The sequence below is a fragment of the Triticum dicoccoides genome, chromosome 5A, assembly GCF_002162155.2.
Source record: "Triticum dicoccoides isolate Atlit2015 ecotype Zavitan chromosome 5A, WEW_v2.0, whole genome shotgun sequence".
Lineage (NCBI taxonomy): Eukaryota > Viridiplantae > Streptophyta > Magnoliopsida > Poales > Poaceae > Triticum > Triticum dicoccoides.
Genome location: NC_041388.1, coordinates 376,149,393 through 376,173,306, shown reverse-complemented (window position 1 = coordinate 376,173,306; position 23,914 = coordinate 376,149,393). Strand labels below are relative to the sequence as shown.

Here is a 23,914-nt window from a genome sequence, read left to right as displayed (position 1 = left end):
AATACCGTTTACCGGTTTGATCGGTGCCGGTGGTTGCATCCATTTCCACAGCTGCCCAAGCACGAACCAAGAGGACATCTTCCGCCTCGGTGTAGTTTGTCGACCGCGCGTGTGGGCGGGAAGCGGCGGTGAATGCCTCCTCCCCTATCTCGGCCACCTCCTCCTCGTCATCCCCTACATCCTCCTCATCTTCCTCCTTCTCCTCCAAGTCGTCACCAACCCTAAAGGGGTTTAGAGGCGGAGCTCCGAGGTCCACCTCCGCGTTTTGAAGGAGGTCCATGAACGAGGATGGGTTTGCCATTTCCTCGAACACCTCGTGCGCGGCGGGAGGAGGTTCGGCGACGGCGGCCGCCGCAGGCTTCTTCCGCGGCTTGGTCACGGCCGGGGATGAGCCGGCGACCTTGGAGGCCGCCCCTCGCGGCCCATGAGAGGCCGCCTTCGGCTGGCTCTTCTTGGTAGCCGGAGCGGGCGGCGGGTAGGCGGCGAGGGCGGGCGCCGGTGCGGGCGAGGCGGGCGGGGCGGTGACGGTGGTCGGGGCGGCAGGAGGTGGTGCGAGGCCCGCCCGCCGCTGCTTGGCCCCGACGTGGGTCACCGCCACCACGTCGGCCACGGTCGGTTGGGCGGGCGCCGGGGCGGGCGAGGCGGACGGGACGGGACGGGCGGGGCGGGAGCGGCGGGCGGGGGCGCGGCGGCGGCGGGGCCTTCCATGGCCGGCGCGGCAGGAGGCGGCGGGAGGAAGAGGCCGGGAGGAGGAGGGTTGGCTCCCGCGCGAGCGAGGAGCGAGCGACGAGGAGGAGTGCGGGTTGGGGGGAGATTTTCCTCTCAATCCCTACTTCTACAGATTGCAAAGTGGTTTGAGGGTTGAACCTCTAAATTTTTTTACGGGTTTGAGGGTTTAGAGGTTCTAGTTTACAGTGTTTTTTCAGCGAAAACTGTAAAATAAACGGTTATTTTTAGGGATTTGAGAGTTTGAAGGCTCTACTAGTAATGCATGCTCTTAGTTGGATCTTGTCACGACCGAACACCACCCAAATACCGGGCGTGAGGCGCAGCTCCCCGTCCCACTCCCACCCGGTCACGGAGAATCGATCGAGGTTGGGTGTGCGCCAGGTTGCGGGAACGCCTCTGGAGGTATAGCCCCCCTCCCACTCCCAAAATTTGCCGTCCGAGAAGGATTGCTGTCCTCTTCATAGCCCTAGCCCACTCCCCGTCGCCGCCCCCCGTCCCCAAATCCGCCGCCCCCCTCCGCCCTATCGGCGGCGATCTGCCGCGAGCACTACCATGCGAGGGGCGCAGCTCCCCGCCGCACCCTGTCGCCGCGCCTCTGCCATCCCACTCGAGCAGGAACGGCTTCTCCAATCTGCGCCGGCGGCAATCCCTGATTTCCCTTCCACCTCTCTGGTGAGTCTTTTGCGGAAACTGGTTCCCTGCCTCATACTCTATTCGTCTTCTTGCATGCATAGCCCGATGCGGGCCAGTCACACTTCCGGTGGATAGTACCTTGTGCTTTTGTCCTAGCATGACCTGAGATTTCGTGACGAGAAACTTAAACATCGATATAGTCTACTGATTAATACATCCTATATTTGCATGGAATTTTTGTCCTGAAAGTATACCATGCTGTCAGGATCTTCAGTAGATATAGCTCAACTTTCATTTGAGTGCTTTTGTTGGTTTAAAAATGCTGGTTCAGATGGCTTTTAGTTATGTAACTTTGTCAATAATTAGCGCTTTCTTTAACCATAGGTCCAGGAGATGCCTAGAAAGAATCAAGAATGTACACGCATGGGAGGAGGAGCAAGCACAAGTAAGAAGAGAAAGGCTTCTTTACAGTCCAACTCCAACCGAGAAGGTGAACCAAGTGCAACAATTTCTAGTCTCTGTTGAATTGTTAATTATAAAGGAACTAGTTAAAATATATTACTAATGCTATTAATTGTTCATTACCTGCAGATTCTCCGCCTCCGAGGGATGGTTAGTTTGTTTTGAGGACACCTAGGGATTGGAAGCGTTTGATCGTAGTATTGGATCGTACATCCCTGAAATTATTTCTACCTCTAAACGAAAACATCATGTTTAAACATATGCATCATAAAAAAGTACTAATGAAATGAAAGATTGCTTCCTAGGTTCGTTCAATGTTCAAAGTCTTGTTCGACAGAAACATGTTACTCATGTGCTTATTGTTTTTTTGTTTGGTTGAAACTTGTCCGACCAAAAGCTATTCCTTTTGTTTTGGCATGTGCCAGTTTTATCTTGCATATTGGCTTCAAATGCTAATTGGTACACATTTTCACCTATTGAACCAGACCTTTCACGCATATTACGCAAGAGCCTACTTCCCCGTGGTTATCCTATGCCATCTAAGATTACTGGCAAGTTATTATTTTCCATTTTTCTGATTCTCCCCTCCCATTTTTTTCATGTGTTTCAAGATATTTATTCTAGCCCTCATGGTATGGTATGTTTTTTCGATTAGGGGGCATGCGCTTGGTGAATACATTTGAGCTCTGCTTTGGAAATTTAGATGGCTACAGTGAAGAGCACACCAGCATTAAGTTACTTGCTTTGAGCCTATGTCAGTCCATTGTCTCACTTGCTGCTTTTAAGGGTAACAATGCAATCACTTTGTTATTGGGATTCCAAGTTTTTTAGGTTAATCAGTAACTAAAAATTCGATCCTGTGTAGGTCAAAATAGACGGTTTACATGCACAGGCACAATCATCCAGCACACAGCATCCAGCATGAGCATTCTAACCTCTGCTAGCTTGATTAGATCCTCTGAAGATGAAAGTAAGATACTTGATAAACTGGAGGTTAGTGCTACTAGTCAATTTTCCATCCCATTGGTTTGTTATGATTATGTGCTCATGAGATGAAGATGATACAGTTTGTACTTGCATGCAGATTAAGGTGCGCCTGCCCAATGGCAAGCTCGTTGTAGGAAAACTGTGGAAATATGATTTTTATTATAATATTGCTGTTGTGAACACCAAGGCTTTTCCAGAATTTCATGCAGCATGCTTTCATAATGAAGTGCCAGCTAATGTCAAATTCTCCCAAAGTAAACTGGTAGCTATTGGACGAGTTTTTGAATCTGGAGAACTAATGGCTACAGGTGGGACACTGCTGTACAAAACTTGCAAATTCGATTGCCAGCAACTCATGGCATCTACATGTAAGACCACAAAGGTACTTCCCCTAATCTTTTATCGCTCTGTAGATAGATTAATAAAAAGAAACTGGTAATATGACTAGAGTAGGACTTTTTTGTTCGCATTAGGAAGATATTCATACATACTCCCTCCGTTCCTAAATATAAGACCTTTTAGAGATTCCAACATAGACTACATAGGAGTATAATGAGTGAATCTACACTCTAAAGTATGCCTATATACATCTGTTTGTAGTCCGTATTGAAATCTCTAAAAGGGCTTATATTTAGAAACGGAGGGAGTAATATCTAAGAAATTGTTCATATCGAACAATATTATGTAGCGTACCTAAATATGAAATACATTCTAAACAAAGCATGTTCACAGCCATTGTATTCTGTGCTAGGCTGGAATTGGGGGCCCCATTATTGATGCTGATGGAAAATTCATAGGCATGAGCTTTTATTATAAGGATGGAGCTCCTTTCTTACCAATCACTATCCTCCAGAAATGCTTAAAGCACTTCAATGAATTTGGGTATGTTTTGAAGTTCTTACTTGTATGTGCTTCGGATATATTTAGTTCAGTCGCATGTTGTCAAGATACTAAACAATTTTTTACCACTCTCTTATCATTTGCTTGATTGTGGAGACATTAGGTCAGGACTTTGAGATTAAAATTAGGATATCGTAGCTAACATTTAATGGTTCTTAGATTGATAAGTTTATTGGATGAATACTTGGGAGATGCTAAAATTATGCTGCCACCACCTAGCTGATCAGTGGCAGCCATGATGGCTGCATGATTGGCTCGAGTATTAATTGCTGATAGGAGGGTGGTGATAATCATAGTTGCTAGTCACTTCCTGTTCATCTGAGCCACCAGAAACCAGGTATTTGCTGTAGCCCGTAGCCACTAGCTGTGAGTAAGCAGTTCCAGTCCCCTTAATATGTGCTGGTCACTGTTCTCTGGATGTTACCAAACTTGCTTTCACTATCCTGGGTTCTGTGTAGCTGATGTTACTTGGCTCATTTTTTCTGTGTAGTTTTAGGTCATCTATATTGCTAACTGGTAAAGCTGTTGCCTTGTGACCACGAGGTCACGGGTTCGAGTCTCGGAAACAGCCTCTTGCAGAAATGTAGGGAAAGTCTGCGTAGGTCACGGGTTCGAGTCTCGGAAACAGCCTCTTGCAGAAATGTAGGGAAAGGCTGCGTACTATAGACCCAAAGTGGTCTGACCCTTCCCCGGACCCTGCGCAAGCGGGAGCTACGTGCACCGGGCTGCCCTTTTTTTTATATTGCTAACTGGTCTATTGTTAGTAAATATATCGAATGATCAATGATGTGATATGTGTAGGAGAGTTCTGCAGCCATGGCATGGTCTGAGGATTGGATCACTTCAAGCTGAAAAATTGCGTGTCCGTGAAGAAGTACATGACATCTTACCCCATGCACATGGCATTTACGTACAGAAGGTGACTATCCACCTCATGCATTTGATGTAGTCTTTTCTTTCATTGTGTTGCTATGCTGTTTATATGTGTACTAGTAATAGTGCATGTGCAATGCACGTGGTATCAATTACAAAATAAATAACATGTTTCAGGCGTAAGCAGTTGAATTGAACATCTTAAGAAATACACACTCCCCATTTCATTACTAAGAAAACATAATTTCCTCCCCATTTATGATTTTTCCCCATACATAAACAAACAAATCTGATCAAAGAAAATTATCAAATTGAGCATTGCTAACAACCTATTCCATTTGTTACTTCTTTCCATCGATGAAATTTCCCTGACAGCCATGTATCCAAGCCACCAACCCATCCGGCGATAGGACATGATATATGACTAATTGGAAACACTTACACGGAAGTACGAATAGAAGATCCAAACCGTGCCCCCCTTGAACACAACTTGGTAATTAAGGTCTGTAGCATTGCTTAAACCAAAACTTATCATGTCTTATCATATTTGTTTTTTCTAGAGCTTTGAATAATATCTCCAGCTCATTCAATGCAGCAATAGACCCATCATTCTCCATGAACATGCTACCTTCCTTTCTCAAATCTAGCAGAACTTTGGTGGCCCTCTTGTCTTCACTAAAATGCCAATCTTTTGAGCAGTTTCATCTTGTACACCCTTCTCTACCACCTAAGTCAGCATAATGAGAAATGAGGAATATTACAAATAAATCCACATCAATGTGAGTAGGGCATTTTGGAGACCGAGCTCCATGGAGCCCTTTATTTTGGAAAATTCAAAATTTCAGTTTCAAAAAATTCTGAAAACAAACGCATGTATGCAAGGATGTAATGTGTGAAAAATTTCAGGATGAAATACCTTGAATTGTGAGCTGCACAAAAAAAACCAAATCATAGGCTTTGAGGATGAACAGTACAGATACTAAAAAGCCCCAGATTTGTCTTTTTATTGTAGCTCACATGTAGATTATGTATCTAGGTATAAGTGTATTTATTGTCCGAATTTTTTGAAACTGTAAAGTTTAAATTTTGAAGTTTTCAAATAAAGGCCTCCATGGAGCTCGGTCTCCGTTTGGCATTTTCGCATCAATGTCACTTATAACGTATAAGAGCACACATTTGAAAGAAAACGGAAAAAGGCGTACCAGCCGGAATTAAAACAAGACTATAATCTCGCAGCTAGGTGGAACAACATGGAGCCCCAGTCCCAGAGTAGAATTTGCTTCTGGTATTTTTACAACGGTTGGACCAGAGCAATAGGTCATCTGCAGCCGCCCGAGCAATGTGATGGAGGCTCTGATAGTCATCTCGAAAAACTTTAGCGTTTGACGTCTCCAAATATTCCATAGAAGAGCAATGACCACAGTAGAATGAACTTTGTTGGATAGAGCACCTTGCTATACATCAAGAAGATTGGTGGGCCTGCCATCATGCAAGCTATTGAGTTCGCTCCGGAGTGGCAGGAGGAGAGGACAGCAAAACAATAGATGGTCATTATTCTCACTTCCTCCACAAAGGGGGCAGGCGTTGGAGGTGGCAATAGAATCGTCGGAGCATAATTCTTCCAGATAGCAGTAGCCAGCTAATCAGTTGGTCTGGTGGACCAGATCTCCTTGTAGGCCAGTTTGGTTGTTAGAAGCTTGCCGTCTTGCCTGCAAATTCTTTTGTTCGGGACCTGCAGGTTCAAGTTTACCAAAGTCATAATAGCGCGCAAGTTAGCTAGTTCACATTCAACCGCATGAGATAATCTTGGAGCAAGATCGAGGTGTAGCTCTGGAGAAGCAAGAACCCAGGCAACAAAGGATGCCTGCCTATTTAAGTGGGAGAAAAGAGCCTGGAATTGTTGAGCCAAAGTGGTAGTGGCGTTCGGAAGCCAAAGGTCAGCCCAAAAGGAGGTGATGGCACCATCGCCAAGATTGACCATGGTGATTGAGCAAAAGAAGTCTAAGCCTTCGAAAATGTCATGCCAAACCGGAGTAACAGCATTATCCGGCGTGCCCAGATCATGAATAGGAGACCATCCATATTTTGTTGACGAGGTAGTTCGGTTCAGTCTGGGTGCCTCAATCGTGAAGTTTAGAGAGGTGTTAAGCAGGCATAAATTTTTTGTTGCTTTAAATGGAATGGTGTAATTCCCTTGCACAGTAGTAAACATCTGTGAGGTTTGTTTTCAACTTCATTTCATTATTTGAACAATCGCAATCAGGTATCCAGGCTAGATTCTATGTTTTGCTGTACGCTGTGGTATGCCAATTTTCTTGAGTGAAAGTGAGAACAAGGAAAAGGGACATTAGCAGATTTGGACAAAACTAATCTTTTGAGATTGGATGTGAACATATATTTGGATATTTACATTGTGATGATCACTTATTGCTGTGACTTGCTTGATTTTTTTTGACAGATCCTTGTTTGCTTCATAGGTTGTGAGTGGATCCCCATCAGCAGATTCTGGAATCAAAGCGGGTGATGTAATTACCAAGCTTGATGACTTTGCGCTATCCAATGCACAAGAGGTTCTGTTCTTTTGTGCCATTCTACTTTTTTTTTTGGTTTCTAAACTGTGCTGTGAAATCAGACCTCCATTTATTTGGTTTGGTTTCCTGCGAATCTGACATTATAGGTTAGTTTGGTTGGTGCCCTGGACACGATGTCTGGATAGTGATGCTTGCAATGAGCCTGAACAAATAATTTTTTTTGCCTGCACTGCCTGAGATATAGAGTGTTTGGTTGGTGACCTGTCCTGGTAGTCTCAATATGGGTTAGTTTGGTTGGTTCCCTGGACACCATGCCTGGAAAGTGATGCCTGCCTTGAGCCTGAGAAGTAACTGTTCTTTTTGTTTGCCTGGGTAGGCTAGCCTGGGATAGAAGTGTTTGGTAACAGCATGCTTTGATTTATAAATACTAAAGTACTCTCCTAATAAAGGCCAACAGAAAACCTTCCTACTTTCTCTCTCTCTCTCTCTTGGAATCACAGACCCAAATTTTTCTTTTTAGAACTGCGCATAACCCATTGAAAAATCCTAATTAACAGAGAAATCACAAATTCCTGTTCCATTATGTGATTTTTTTGGATCCAATCAATCTACTCACCACCTGGATCGAGTTCTCCTGTCTGTCCTCTGTCTTACCTCCTGCCGAGCTCACGTTGGTGGCCGTAATGCTGCCTGTTTGCCAAGGGCAGCCGTGGCAGCTACTTCATACATCTCCGCCCTGTTTCTTTTATTCTTCTGATTAATGTCTGCCAGTAGTTTCAGGCTGCTGCCAGCATGTCTAGGTGCTCAAGATATGACACCAGGGCCGGTCTTACTCTCCAGGATACCAACCAAGCAATGTGCAGGTAGCTTCCTGGGAGGCCCCAGTCCAGTTGCCATGCACCCAGGATGCCAGTTAAACTAACCTAAGCCATTGCATTTTATGTATGATTAAGAATCTCCTGCTTGTGTTTCACCTCATACGTAAGCATCATGTTCCTAGGGACAGATACATCTGCGCCATAGTACTACCACTCTACTAGCATGGTTACATCGTTTCTGCGAGCAACCAATGGAGTAGGAACAACAGCTCGGGAAGCACCATTGGCATCCATGGAAGGTTGAATATCGGCATAGGTAGTAGGAGGAGCATGGGCTCTGGGAGAAGATGAAGGGTGCGTTTGGTTCGTGTCATTGGGTGGAATGTAATGGGTCCGCCCCGCACCCAGGGATGGTTCTCGTGTTTGGTTTGGTCGAGGAATCAGAACCCACTCGTTCTTGGGACGGCATATTCCCCTTATTTCGGGAATGTGCTCGTACCTCCAAATCGAGCGAACGACCCGGAACACCTCGCATCTCTGCCCCTCTCCCCAAAGACCAGGCCAACCTCCCCTCACCTCTCGTCTCTCCCTCAAGCCGGCGTTGCTCTCCTTCTCTCTCACAGCCACCACTCCCCCATCTGGGCAGCGGACCGGGTAGCAGCCGATGGGGGGCGGAGGTTGCTGGAGGCAATCACACTCTAGACGTCGGCTTGACCTGTGGGTGGCAGCGGCTGGACTTTTGCTGGTGGCGATGATCTGATTGGCCGGAGGGCCGGCGGACGACTACCTGATCCACAGAAGAGGTGGCGGCGACCAGGCCTGCTGGGGGCTACGGATCTGCTAGAGGGCGTCAGCGGCCTGATGTGCCGGAGGGGTGGTGGCGACCTTGCTCGACCTGACCTCAATTGCAAGCAGGAGGACAACGGGGTCTTTCGGTTCTTCCTTAATACAGGATTCGCATCAGCCACTTCCTGTTTCTTCCTCTAATCTGCAACTCCATTCCATGACAACGAGCCAAGTAGTTCATTAGCATTAACCCTTTCTTTAGTGCTAAGAGTTAGCTAGTTACTCTTTTTTATTTGTAAGATATGTTTTGGCGCAAGAGGAGATAGTTGTGTAATCATAACAAGTGTTTGTTTCATCCTCAATTCACTATAGACGTCTGAGAAAATGCAGATTGAAACAAATGTAATGTCTGAGAAAATGCAGCTATAATTGTTCGTATTGTATATATGCATTTGAGGGGTGAGGACAAACAAACCCATTACATTCTGTCTGCAACCAAACACTGATACATCGCCATTCCATTCCATCTGTCGTCCTCAACCAAACACCGGAACGGAACCGACCCATTCCGATGGAATGTAATCATGACATTCCATTCCACTTCGTTCCCCAACCAAACACACCCGAAATAAATCCAGCTCTAGAAACAATGTAGTAGGCAAGCCAGGACCTTCCATACCGCCTGACTCACCCCCACCTAAGAGAACCCCATTCCTACAAGAAAGTTAGAGTTAGTTATATAAAAAATGATCAGGCAGACATTTATTATTTCCATAGCTGCCATATTTTACTGGGTTGTGCTTTTGAGCAATCACCTTCCACATTTTCCATTCTGTTGGAATAATAATTGGTAAGAACACATCAATTCTACAATGTGAACTCTGCAGTAATGTGGTGAATAATTGAATCATAAATTGTTTTCATCAGGCAAGCTACTTTCTAATTGTGACCAGAGACCAGAACCTGACAAATTAACACCTGCAGTTTGTTGCATGCTCAGTGCAAATTGCATATATCTGTTCAGAAGTACTTTCTGTTGGTAGAGTTATTTAATTTTAGTTGAGCACTTGGATTTTCTCCTTATTTCAATGCTTATATTAATCATGTTTTATTGCCGAAAGTGGTCAAGAAATAAGTAAACAATATGATTTGATTTTGACTTATTCATGGTATATTTACAAAACTTATTGAGATTCCTTCAGCATTCTTAAGGTCAAGCATAATGACTATGTTTGTTAATTTGCATGTTAATTTAATCACGCTGGTATACTTTAATCAGTTCAAAAGTTCCAAATAATTGCTCGCAACATGGCAATATATTTGTTAATTTGCATCTTAGCAACTTAGCATGCTCAAAATAGAGGGTAAACATTTGAATTCATATTTGGAATATAGGAATAGTAATTCAAATTGAGAACTGAGTGGGCTAAGTGTCTTGTTTGCTAGAAGAACATGCATGTAACCTCTTGTTTCATGTTAGAGCTCATTTTGTTGTGGTTTTGTTCTTATGGACCCTTGGATTTTCATATTATCAATTAAAAAATATTATATTCTTAAACTATATTATTTCAGTATATTCTCCCCCACTGCTCCTTGTTTCCTGAAAATGAATAAATATACAGGTCATCATGGTTATGTTCTAATTTAAGTAGAGCTATGCTTTTAGCTTGCACAATATTTGCACAATATATGATGTATTGTTAACGAGAAGTGCATTTTGCATGACATCTGATATGGATCGAGAAGCCCTGTATCCCTATTGGAGAGTATGATAGTTTTATTCGTTGTATTAGTACATAACATACATGTTCATGCAAAATCTGCTACTCATATGGATTTTATTTATTCCTACCAGTTCCATGAGCTGATTTTGGAGAAGGCAGAGAGTGCTTTTCGACATGGTGAAGGAATGCATCTTACGGTTAGTTGCAGAAGTTTGTATTCTGCATTTGTGCGTCAACATTTATGCTTTAATTGTTCTCCATATTGTGCCATTGCATTGAAAAAGGTATCTTTCCTAAGGCCAAGCAGTGGCTCTGAGTTCTGTGCAACTATCAGTGCTGAAGTTATTGACATGAGCGAACAAAACATGAGCAGTCAAAACAAGAGCAAGCAAAACAGGTTCTTTTTCTGACACAAAATTATTGCTTTTATGTCAATATATTTTGTGAAGTCAATTCTTTCAGTGTTAGATGGCCGGTACCCAAGACGAAGTGGCTATATCCAGATGACGAACGTGATGCTGATATGATGCCCCTTGTTCGAAAGTGTCGTCGACCTGGCTATGTATATGGTGAGGATCTTGCCTCTTATTCTTTCTCTCTCCTATTTGATGGTGATGTTTCAAGCAGTAACCACTACTGTCTTAGTTTCATCCTCTGTTGAGTTTTTTTTTGATCTGTTAAATTTGGTGTCGTTGCTGATGTGTATGTAATTTCATATAGACCCGTGACATTTAGATCTCTGCATTTTTAAAGTTGTATTAGTGTAAAGTTCCTGTTACCACTTTGTAGATGCATTCTATGTGCAATGCTGCATTATCTCTCTGTCTTGGTTAGGTTGTTTCACTTGTAATACTGTTACTTGCTAAGTTTCTCTCATGGACGTGACACCGCTTTTGTTTCAGAGGCCCCCTTGATGACTGACGTATCTAGATACACAAGGGTCTAATGAATAATCAAGTTGAGCAATCTCGTAGGGTTACTAAAGAGGAGCTTGTTAGGGAGCCAGATGTGAACGTTTCGGTTTTCTGATCCATATTTGGCAACTAAACTGCATGTTATCTACCCCTATGCTAAGTTGGCCCGGAGATATTTTGTTTGGTTTGATTGTTTTATTAATGCGTGTATGAAAAATACTAAGACGGGGTCGTGGGATGTAACGAGAAAGCGCTTGTTGTCAGCATGTTGTGGTATATGTAATGCATACCTTATGGGATGGCGAAATGGCCCCAATGAGCTCATTGTCGGGGGTGTCGTGTGACATATGCCAACGGATGACTTATCATGAAGGGGGCTAATAATACGTCGTCGGTGCCAGGAAATGGAATAAGGCGCAAACATGTTCGCTAGCGAATCTTATCCAGGTTTGGGGCTCTTTTAGGAGATAACACCCCTATTTCTGCTCTCCGGGGTCTCTGCATGATCACTAAGCAACAATGGTGGCTACAAGCTTGCTCCTTGAGCTGTTTCTCTAGAGGGGGAAGAAGAGCAAGGCTAGCCCTAGCTTACTCCCTTTATATGTGTGTGGGTGTGTTGAGGTCTTAGTGAGGATGAACCCTTTGCATGGGCGCCCTGGGGGTTTATATAGGCCTACCTCAGGGGTACAATGGTAATTCGATCGGGTGTAGGACCTGGCTGTCAGTGTTTGTAGATGCCGGCTTCTCTGTCGACCACTGGGGCCTGCCGCTTGGTGGGTCCTGCCGGCTGTCTCGTACTTTGTTGACAGGCCGCGTCCGCCGCTTGTGAGTGTTGTCGGTTGCTCATTATTGTGGCGATGTTGCTGATGATATGTGCTTTGTCGAGGGAAGCGTGGCTATAGTACCCACCACCCTCCGTCTCTTTTGATTAATGGCGCACAAACTCTGAGGGAAGGGGGAAGGCCGGCTGCTGGGAGTCGGCATCCCATCTGCCGGCTGGCGGATCACGCCGCCTTCTGGCTTCTCACTGACAGGTAGGGCCTGCCGCCTGGGGTTGTATCGACAGCTCATAGTGGGAGCATGGCCTTCTTTGCCATGGGTGATGTCATGGGAGGCGTGGCAATAGTGATGCGCCGGGCGAGGGATGTTCGCCCAGTACGCCGCACTGTAGCCACGCTCTGCCCTGGATTTGGGGGTGGCAGGCGTCGTTGTAGCCATGCCTCGTCTTGTCGTCATAATGTGGCGCAAACTTTGAGGGCGATTGTGGCTGCCTGCTAGGAGCCAGCCTTTTTTTGGAGGCCGCCTGCTAGGATCGTCAACTCTGAAGGCCGTCTGCTAGGAGCCGGCCCACTGCGGGGCCGCATTCTGAGCCTTGCCATCTTCTGGTGGCCGGCCGCTTGGACCAGTCGACCGTAAAGAGAGCGGCGCTTGGGTCTTTGATTCTTGAGGGGCACAGCCGACCCTGATGTCTTGAAACATCATGGGAGGCTGATGAGGCTACCTGAGGGAGTCCGGGATTAGGGGTCTCCGGACAGCCAGACTATATCCTTTGGCCGGACTGTTGGACTATAAAGATACAAGATTGAAGACTTCGTCCCGTGTCCGGATAGGACTCTACTTGGCGTGGAAGGCAAGCTAGGCAGTACGGATATGGATATCTCCTTTGTAACCGACCTTGTGTAACCCTAACCCTCTCCGGTGTCTATATAAATCGGAGGGTTTTAGTCCGTAGGACAACATACAATCAGACCATAGGCTAGCTTCTAGGGTTTAGCCTCTCCGATCTCGTGGTAGATCAACTCTTGTAATACTTATATCATTAAAAAAAATCAAGCAGGACGTAGGGTTTTACCTCCATCAAGAGGGCCCGAACCTGGGTAAAACATCGTGTCCCCTGCCTCCTGTTACCATCCACCTTAGACGCGCAGTTCGGGACCCCCTACCCGAGATCCGCCGGTTTTGACACCGACACTACCCGTGGTCATTTACTCCGACGATAGTCCCCGAAGCTAGTGGGGCGTCGCTGCTGGGAAGACGAGAAGCCGCAGCAGCTTCCTACTCCGAGTGATGTGGTCGTCTTACTTCGTCCGGCTTCTGAAGTGCCAACTGCGACCGGGCAGACCATCCGGAAAATTTGAAGCGTCATGGGAGGAGCCGGATGGCGCGCCAGCCGGGCACCAGGATGGCCGCCTGCTGCACGTGCGCCACGCGGCGGCATCATTCTAGGCCTGCCTGCCATCCCATGTGCGCGACGGGACATCGCTGCAGGCTGGGCCCGCCACTACTGGGCCTCGGCACGCGTGCGGATCCGGTGCGGCCTAGGCAGTCGGTTGCTATTCCAAGGCACAGTAACTATACGTAGTTATTGCACGGTAAACGCGGGGTCGTGGGCGTAGTTAATCCCACGACCCCCACGTTCTTGCCCCCTCGGCTTCGCCGCCTGGGGCTATAGGTAGGGGGAGGAGGGGAGTGGCAGACGCACGCGCGCCCTCTCCCTTCTTCCTTTCTCTCCTTGCTGCTGTCGCCGCACCCTTGCCTCTCGCCTGAGTGCTGCAGCAGCCCACCGCCGTCTAGTGCATCCTTCCCACAGCGTCGCTGCTCCGCCGTAGGCTTGCCAACTCATCGTCGTCGCGAATCCTCATGGCGCTAGCCGGGGCTTGGGACGGCTCCAACGTCCATGAGGACCACATCGCGTTCCTTTGCCAGATGCGGCCTCTGCCCGGCAAAGGCTTCGTTGAGGCGCGTCCTCCGCCCGAGACGGAGATCTCGCCGTCGCCGCGGGAAGGCGGGCAGGTCGTCTTCCGCTCGCACTTCATCCGTGGCCTCGGCTTGCCTGCGAGCGATTTCTTCCGCTCCTTCCTTCGCTTCTACCGCCTCCAGCCGCACCACCTGACGCCGAATACGGTGGTGCTGCTGTCGGCATTTGTCACCCTCTGCGAGGGATATCTTGGCATTCCCCCACCATTGAGCTGTGGGGGAAATTCTTCTACACCAAGCTTGGAATCACAACCAAGAACGAGGCGGCCCAGTGCGGCGCCTTCATCACGGTAAGGCGCCCGGGGACCGGCGGCTCCTTCCCAACCATCAGCTTGCCATCGTCTGTCAAGCTGTGGCAAAAATCCTACTTCTATGTGAAGAACGTGCACCCGGAGCACGACTTCGTCAACCTGCCGGCCTATCGAGCCGGCCCGCCGGCTGAGCCCCGCCACAACTGGACTTTCAAGCCGAAGAAGCTGTCGGCCGCCTCCGCAGCCGCCATCGCCTGGCTTGAGGAGATGACAGAGTCAGAAGGCCTACAGGCCTCGGATCTGCTGACCGCCTTCGTGGCGCGCCGGGTTCTCCCCCTTCAAAGCCGGCCTCATCTGATCAGCCGGATGAGCAGGCACCGAGATCCGTGCCAGATGTGCACAAAGGAGATGCCAGACGCGAAGGTGGCCCGTCTGGTCAACTACATTTCAAACTGCAAGCTCTCGGAGGGGGAGTCACAGTTCGGAAAACGACCGTACTCTTGAGCAGACCCTTCGCTTGCTGTAAGTCTTTCTCTTTCTTTCTTCTTCTTTCTCCTTTGCAGGGTTCTGCTTTCGCCGGCTGATCAGCCGGCCACTTGTGTAGATTCTCTCGTCCCAACAAGTGGCCGATGCCCTGGAAGAAGGCCAGGAGTACCTGCCGGAAAGGTCCGAGAGCGACGTGGACGACCCTGATTTGGGAGCGGCCCCCCTGGAGGACGACACCGCAGGCGGCGGCAGTGGAGCAGGCGGGTCTGGAGGAGGCGGCATCGAGACGTGGCCAGACGATGACGATGTGGAGCCCGAAGCGCGCCGTCCCCGCGGAGCTGACAAGGCGGGCGCGAGCTCGTCAGCTGTGCCAGCCGCGCCAGGTGGTGCACAGAAGCTTCGGGCCGTCGTGCCACTTTTGGGCAGCCGGCCCAAGAAGCCGAAGAACCCGGCTACTGCGACCAAGAGGCGAGAGGCCGCCATGAAGGCGGCCCAATTTCAAAGGGCCCCGAAGCAGCCCCCAGTGGTGTCCGCGTAAGTGCTCAATCCCCCATCGAGTTTCTTCTTTGTCTCTTTTCTTACAAATTTTCTTCCGAACTTCTTTTTGCAAAACTCCTTCTAAATTCATCTTGCTTGAGCAGAGCCCTGCTCTCTCTTGAGAGGTCGGCCTCCGCCTCCATCGTCAGGGGGACGAAGGGCTCGGCCGAACCCCGCCGCGTGGACCCGCTCGCCGAACTCCAGGCGGCGATGGAGCGAAACGCACAGGAGACGCGTGAGGAGCGGGAGGAGACGGAGCGGCAGAAGGCGGCAGCGGCCGAGGCAACGCGAAAAGAAGCCGATGCGGTCGCTAAGGCCTAGGCTGACGTCGTAGCTAGGGAGCGGGCAGAGGCGATCGCCAAGGCCCGGGCAGAAAAGGCCACGCACAGCCAGGCGCCACAACTTATCATCCCTCTGCGCGCCGCTTTACCGGCACCGAGGTCCAGGTGCCAGCTGGAGGAGCCGACGACGACCAGTCGGCCCATGGGAGCAGAGAAGGCGGCGATGTCATGCTGAGAGCGGAGGCGCCTCAGCCAGCGCCGGCTGCCCCGTCACAAAGCCGCCAGTCGGACGCGTCGCAGGAGTCGCCAGCCGGCAATGAGCTGGTGGTGGGATCCACCCCCGCGGCCCATACTCCGATGCGCCGACGCGTGGCGAAGGCAACATCGGTGCCATGGCCGCAGATGATCGAGGCCGCGAGCTCGTCAGCCCTAGAAGCAGAAGCCACCAACGCCGTTCCGCCGGAGTGGACGCTAGGAGGCGGGTCTGGCGTGCTGAACATGGCGTCGCAAGACATCCAGGCCCAGCTCCAAGCCCAGGGTGAAGCTCTTCAGCAGTACACAAAGGCATTCGTGTCGACGCGCGCGACCATCCGGGTACGTCTGCTGACCGCTTGCTTTGACTCTTGTAATCTTCTTCGAAAACCTTCTTTGAAAATCTTTCGTGGGGGCACGCCAGCGTCCCTACTGGGTGTAGCCCCCGAGTTCCGGGCCGACTGCTGAGCAGGCGGCTCAGAACTTAAAAGCAAGTTCTGAGTGCTAACCTTCTTTCTTTTGTGGTCTCCATTGCAGGACTATCACAATATCTGCGCGGCCACCCACAACTCCCAGGTCCGGGAGCTGGCCAGGCGGAATACTGAGCTGTCCGAAAGCCGGAGTAAGTACCTCGTTCCTTATTCACGCGGGGGCGCGCCAGCGCACCCGCGGGATGTAGCTCCAGCAGCTACGCTTTTCCTTTGATGTCTTCTTGACCATCTTCTCTTCTTTGCCCTCCGCAGGAGCCAACGCTGCCTTGCAGCAGCAGCTGGGCGAAGCTCAGACTGCGCTGCGCGCCAAGGAGGAGGAGCGCTGATGTCTACTACACAACCTTCTTCTTGTAGATGTTGTTGGGCCTCAAAGTGCAGAGGTTTGTAGGACAGTAGCAAATTTCCCTCAAGTGGATGACCTAAGGTTTATCAATCCATGGGAGGCGTAGGATGAAGATGGTCTCTCTCAAACAACCCTGCAACCAAATAACAAAGAGTCTCTTGTGTCCTCAACACACCCAATACAATAATAAATTGTATAGGTGCACTAGTTCGGCGAAGAGATGGTGATACAAGTGTAATATGGATGGTAGATAAAGGTTTTTGCAATATGAAAATATAAAAATAGTAAGGTAACTAATGATAAAAGTAAGCGTAAACGGTATTGCAATGCTTTGAAACAAGGCCTAGGGTTCATACTTTCACTAGTGCAAGTTCTCTCAATAATAATAAAATAATTGGATCATATAACTATCCCTCAACATGCAACAAAGAGTCACTCCAAAGTCACTAATAGCGGAGAACAAACGAAGAGATTATGGTAGGGTACGAAACCATCACAAAGTTATTCTTTCTGATCGATCTATTCAAGAGTCTAGTAAAATAACACGAAGCTATTCTTTCCATTCAATCTATCATAGAGTTCATACTAGAATAATACCGTAAGACACAAATCAACAAAAACCCTAATGTCACCTAAATACTCCAATGTCACCTCAAGTATCCGTGGGTATGATTATACGATATGCATCACACAATCTCAGATTCATCTATTCAACCAACACAAAGAACTTCAAAGAGTGCCCCAAAGTTTCTACCGGAGAGTCAAGACGAAAACGTGTGCCAACCCCTATGCATAAGTTCACGAAACTCGCAAGTTGATCACCAAAACATACATCAAGTGGATCACGTGATATCCCATTGTCACCACAGATAAGCACATGCAAGACATACATCGAGTGTTCTCAAATCCTTAAAGACTCAATCCGATAAGATAACTTCGAAGGAAAAACTCAATTCATCACAAGAGAGTAGAGGGGGAGAAACATCATAAGATCCAACTATAATAGCAAAGCTCGCGATACATCAAGATCGTACCACCTCAAGAACACGAGAGAGAGAGAGATCAAACACATAGCTACTAGTACATACCCTCAGCCCCAAGGGAGAACTACTCCCTCCTTGTCATGGAGAGCGCCGGGATGATGAAGATGGCCACCGGAGAGGGATTCCCCCCTTCGGCAGGGTGTCAGAACGGGTCTAGATTGGTTTTGGGTGGCTACGAAGGCTTCTGGCAGCGGAACTCCCGATCTATTCTGTTCCCTGATGTTTTTATGGTATATAGACATATATAGGCGAAAGAAGTCGGTCAAGGGAGCCACGAGGGGCCCATGAGGGTGGGGGGCGCGCCCAGGGGGGCATGCGCGCCTCCCTGCCTCGTGGCCACCTCGAAGCTTCCCTAACGTAAACTCCAAGTCTCCTGGATTGCTTCCGTTCCAAAAATAACTTTCCCGAAGGTTTCATTCCGTTTGGACTCCGTTTGATATTCCTTTTCTTCGAAACACTAAAATAGGCAAGAAAACAACAATTTGGGCTGGGCCTCCGGTTAATAGGTTAGTCCCAAAAATATTATAAAAGTGTATAATAAAGCTCATAAACATCCAAAACAGATAATATAGTAGCACAGAACAATCAAAAAATTAGAGATACGTTGGAGACGTATCAACATCCCCAAGCTTAATTCCTGCTCGTCCTCGAGTAGGTAAATGATAAAAACAGAATTTTTGATGTGGAATGCTACCTAACATATTTATCCATGTAATTCTCTTTATTGTGGCAAGAATATTCAGATCCATAAGATTCAAGACAAAAGTTTAATATTGACATAAAAATAATAATACTTCAAGCATACTAACCAAGCAATTATGTCTTGTCAAAATAACATGGCCAAAGAAAGCTATCCCTACAAAATCATATAGTCTGGCTATGCTCTATCTTCATCGCACAAAATATTTAAATCATGCACAACCCCAATGAGAAGCCAAGCAATTGTTTCATACTTTTGGTGTTCTCAAACTTTTTCAATCTTCACGCATTATATGAGCGTGAGCCATGGATGTAGCACTATGGTGGAATAGAATGGTGGTTATGGAGAAGACAAAAAGGAAGAAGATAGTCTCACATCAACTAGGCGTATCAACAGGCTATGGAGATGCCCATCAATAGATATCAATGTGAGTGAGTAGGGATTGCCATGCAACGGATGCACTAGAGCTATAACTGTATGAAAGCTCAACAAAAGAAACTAGTGGGTGTGCATCCAACTCGCTTGCTCACAAAGACCTAAGGCATTTTGAGAAAACCCATCATTGGAATATACAAGCCAAGTTCTATAATGAAAAATTCCCACTAGTATATGAAAGTGACAACATAGGAGACTCTTTATCATGAAGATCATGGTGCTACTTTGAAGCACAAGTGTGGTAAAAGGATAGTAGCATTGCCCCTTCTCTCTTTTTCTCTCATTTTTTTGTTTTTTTTGGGCCTTCTTTTTTTACGGCCTCTTTTTTCTCTTTTTTCGTCCATAGTCTCATCCCGACTTGTGGGGGAATCATAGTCTCCATCATCATTTCCTCACTGGGACAATGCTCTAATAATGATGATCATCACACTTTTATTTACTTACAACTCAAGAATTATAACTCGATACTTAGAACAAAATATGACTCTATATGAATGCCTCCGGCAGTGTACCGGGATGAGCGATGAATCAAGAGTGACATGTATGAAATAATTATGAACGGTGGCTTTGCCACAAATACGATGTCAACTACATGATCATGCAAAGCGACATGACAAAGATGGAGCGTGTCATAATAAACGGAACGGTGGAAAGTTGCATGGCAATATATCTCGGAATGGCTATGGAAATGCCATAATAGGTAGGTATGGTGACTGTTTTGAGGAAGGTATATGATGGGTGTATGATACTGGCGAAAAGTGCGCGGTATTAGAGAGGCTAGCAATGGTGGAAGGATGAAAGTGTGTATAATCCATGGACTCAACATTAGTCATAAAGAACTCATATACTTATTGCAAAAATCTATTAGTTATCAAAACAAAGTATTACGCGCATGCTCCTAGGGGGACAGATTGGTAGGAAAAGACCATCGCTCGTCCTCGACCGCCACTCATAAGGAAGACAAATCAATAAATAAATCATACTCCGACTTCGTCACATAACGGTTCACCATACGTGCATGCTATGGGAATCACATACTTTAACACACATATCTCTCAAATTCACAACTACTCAACTAGCATGACTCTAATATCACCATCTCCATATCTCAAAACAATCATCATGTATCAAACTTCTCATAGTATTCAATGCACTTTATATGAAAGTTTTTATTATATCCCTCTTGGATGCCTATCATATTAGGACTAAATTCATAACCAAAGCAAAGTACCATGCTGTTCTAAAAGACTCCCAAAATAATATAAGTGAAGCATGAGAGTTCAACAATTTCTTCAAAATAAAACCACTGCCGTGCTCTAAAAAGATATAAGTGAAACACTAGAGCAAATAAAAAACTACTCCAAAAGATATAAGTGAAGATCAATGAGTAGTCGAATAATTATGCAACTATGTGAAGACTCTTTAACATTTAAGAATTTCAGATCTTGGTATTTTATTCAAACAGCAAGCAAAACAAAATAAAATAAAATGACGCTCCAAGCAAAACACATATCATGTGGCGAATAAAAATATAGCTCCAAGTAAAGTTACCGATGAACGAAGACGAAAGAGGGGATGCCTTCTGGGACATCCCCAAGCTTAGGATCTTGGTTGTCCTTGAATATTACCTTGGGGTGCCTTGGGCATCCCCAATCTTAGGCTCTTGCCACTCCTTATTCCATAGTCCATCGAATCTTTACCCAAAACTTGAAAACTTCACAACACAAAACTTAACAGAAAACTCGTAAGCTCCGTTAGTCTAAGAAAACAAATCACCACTTACGTACTGTTGTGAACTCATTCTAAATTCATATTGGTGTAATATCTACTGTATTCCAACTTCTCTATGGTTCATACCCTCCGATACTACTAATAGATTCATCAAAATAAGCAAACAACACAATGAAAATAGAATCTGTCAAAAACAGAACAGTCTGTAGTAATCTGTATCATTCGAATACTTCTGTAACTCCAAAAATCCTGAGAAATTAGGAAGTCCTAGTAAATTTGTTTATTAATCTACTGCAAGTGTAATTGGTATTTTATCGCTCTCTGGTAAGAAATGAAAATTATTCTCGTGAGCGCATATTTTCTGTTTTTTACAGCAAGATCAAATAACAATCATAAAGAGAGCAACATGAAGAATATGACTAGCACATTTAAGTCTAACCCACTTCCTATGCATAGGGATTTTGCGAGCAAACAACTTGTGGGAACAAGAATCAACTTGCATAGGAAGGTAAAACAAGGATAACTTTAAAACTTTAAGCACATAGAGAGTTAACTTGATATTATTGCAATCCCTACAAGCATATATTCCTCCCTCATAATAATTTTCAGTAGCATCATGAATGAATTCAACAATATAACCATCACATAAAGCATTATTTTCATGATCCCCAAGCATATAAATCTTATTACTCTCCATATAAGCAAAATTCTTCTCATTGGGAATAGTGGGAGTAAAATCAACAAAATAACTATCGTGTGATTGAAAATTGAAATCAAGATGACAAGTTTCATGGATATCATTATTCTTTATAGCATACGTGTCATTGCAATAATCATCATAGATAGGAGGGATGCTTTCATCATAATAAATTTGCTCATCAAATATCATCTTCATCAAACATAGCATCGCCAAGCTTGTGGCTTTGCATATCATTAGCATCATGGGTATTCAAAGAATTAATACTAACAACATTGCAATCAGGCTCATCATACAAAGATTTAGTGCCAAACATTCTAATGCATTCTTCTTCTAACAATTTGGCACAATTATCGGAATCCTTATTTTCATGCATTAAAAAGATGAAGCATATGAGGTATTCTTAATTCCATTTTTTGTAGTTTTCTTTTATAAACTAAACTAGTGATAAAACAAGAAACTAAAAGATTCAATTGCAAGATCTAAAGATATACCTTCATGCACTAACCTCCCCGGAAACGGCGCCAGAAAAGAGCTTGATGTCTACTACATAACCTTCTTCTTGTAGACGTTGTTGGGCCTCCAAGTAGAGAGGTTTGTAGGACAGTAGCAAATTTCCCTCAAGTGGATGACCTAAGGTTTATCAATCCATGGGAGGCGTAGGATGAAGATGGTCTCTCTCAAACAACCCTGCAACCAAATAACAAAGAGTCTCTTGTATCCCCAACACATGCAATACAATGGTAAATTGTATAGGTGCACTAGTTCGGTGAAGAGATGGTGATACAAGTGTAATACGGATGATCGATAAAGGTTTTTGTAATCTAAAAATATAAAAATAGCAAGGTAACTAATGATAAAAGTGAGCGTAAACGGTATTGCAATGCTTTGAAACAAGGCCTAGGGTTCATAATTTCACTAGTGCAAGTTCTCTCAACAATAATAACATAATTGGATCATATAACTATCCCTCAACATGCAATAAAGAGTCACTCCAAAGTCACTAATAGCGGAGAACAAACGAAGAGATTATGATAGGGTACGAAACCACCTCAAAGTTATTCTTTCTGATCGATCTATTCAAGAGTCCATAGTAAAATAACACGAAGCTATTCTTTCCGTTCAATCTGTCATAGAGTTCGTACTAGAATAACACCTTAAGACACAAATCAACCAAAAACCCTAATGTCACCTAAATACTCCAATGTCACCTCACGTATCCGTGGGTATGATTATACGATATGCATCACACAATCTCAGATTCATCTATTCAACCAACACAAAGAACTTCAAAGAGTGCCCCAAAGTTTCTACCGGAGAGTCAAGACGAAAACGTGTGCCAACCCCTATGCATAAGTTCACGGAACTTGCAAGTTGATCACCAAAACATACATCAAGTGGATCACGTGATATCCCATTGTCACCACAGATAAGCACATGCAAGACATACATCAAGTGTTCTCAAATCCTTAAAGACTCAATCCGATAAGATAACTTCGAAGGGAAAACTCAATTCATCACAAGAGAGTAGAGGGGGAGAAACATCATAAGATCCAACTATAATAGCAAAGCTCGCGATACATCAAGATCGTACCACCTTAAGAACACGAGAGAGAGAGATCAAACACATAGCTACTGGTACATACCCTCAGTCCCGAGGGAGAACTACTCCCTCCTTGTCATGGAGAGCGTCGGGATGATGAAGATGGCCACCGGAGAGGGATTCCCCCCCTCCGGCAGGGTGCCAGAACGGGTCTAGATTGGTTTTCGGTGGCTACGGAGGCTTCTGGCGGCGGAACTCCCGATCTATTCTGTTCCTTGATGTTTTTATGATATATGGACATATATAGGCGAAAGAAGTCGGTCAAGGGAGCCACGAGGGGCCCACGAGGGTGGGGGGCGCGCCTCCCTGCCTCGTGGCCACCTCGAAGCTTCCCTGACGTAAACTCCAGGTCCCCTGGATTGTTTTCGTTCCAAAAATAACTTTCTCGAAGGTTTCATTCTGTTTGGACTCCGTTTGATATTCCTTTTCTTCGAAACACTGAAATAGGCAAGAAAACATCAATTTGGGCTGGGCCAGCGGTTAATATGTTAGTCCCAAAAATAATATAAAAGTGTATAATTAAGCCCATAAACATCCAAAACAGATAATATAATAGCATGGAACAATCAAAAATTATAGATACGTTGGAGACGTATCAAGCGCGACCGTCTGGCCAAGGAGCTTTCCGACAGGCGGACAAGCACAAGGCGGAGCTCCAAAAGCCCAAGGAGGCGGAGGAGGCCCTTGAGGCCGAATTTGAGACTGAGCGCTCGAAATGGGCGGACAAGGAGAAAGCTCTGACCGACGGGTACGGCGAGATCGAGGACATGCTCGATGGTATGTCGCTCTTTCCTTTCTCCTGTTTGCCGACTTGTCCTACAAGCCGGCTTCTGACTTCATGCTTATTTTTTCTTCTTGCGCAGAGTACTTTCCTGGTGTCACGCCCGGATAATTGGGCTACAGTAATCACTTACTAATGATGCCAAGTCACCGTTGTCACTGTTGATTAA

The 23,914-nt window shown here is 45.9% G+C and overlaps 1 protein-coding gene across 2 annotated transcripts; it reads left to right on the top strand.

The window, feature by feature from the left end:
• Nucleotides 1–1,056: 1,056 nt before the first annotated feature.
• LOC119301620 (putative serine protease HtrA) lies at nucleotides 1,057–11,681 on the top strand. Of its 2 annotated transcripts, none has more exons than XM_037578614.1 (14): nucleotides 1,057–1,401; nucleotides 1,747–1,852; nucleotides 1,954–1,974; nucleotides 2,310–2,375; nucleotides 2,480–2,611; nucleotides 2,690–2,817; nucleotides 2,909–3,193; nucleotides 3,563–3,693; nucleotides 4,513–4,630; nucleotides 7,062–7,154; nucleotides 10,575–10,640; nucleotides 10,728–10,840; nucleotides 10,912–11,012; nucleotides 11,346–11,681. In XM_037578614.1, exons 1-14 carry the CDS (start codon nucleotides 1,282–1,284, stop codon nucleotides 11,387–11,389), a joined length of 1,524 nt encoding a protein of 507 aa, XP_037434511.1. In that variant the 5' UTR covers nucleotides 1,057–1,281; the 3' UTR covers nucleotides 11,390–11,681. The 2 variants fall into 2 exon arrangements, with proteins under 2 accessions (XP_037434511.1, XP_037434510.1); XM_037578613.1 differs by having other exon boundaries at nucleotides 10,906–11,012.
• The last annotated feature ends 12,233 nt before the right edge of the window (nucleotides 11,682–23,914 follow it).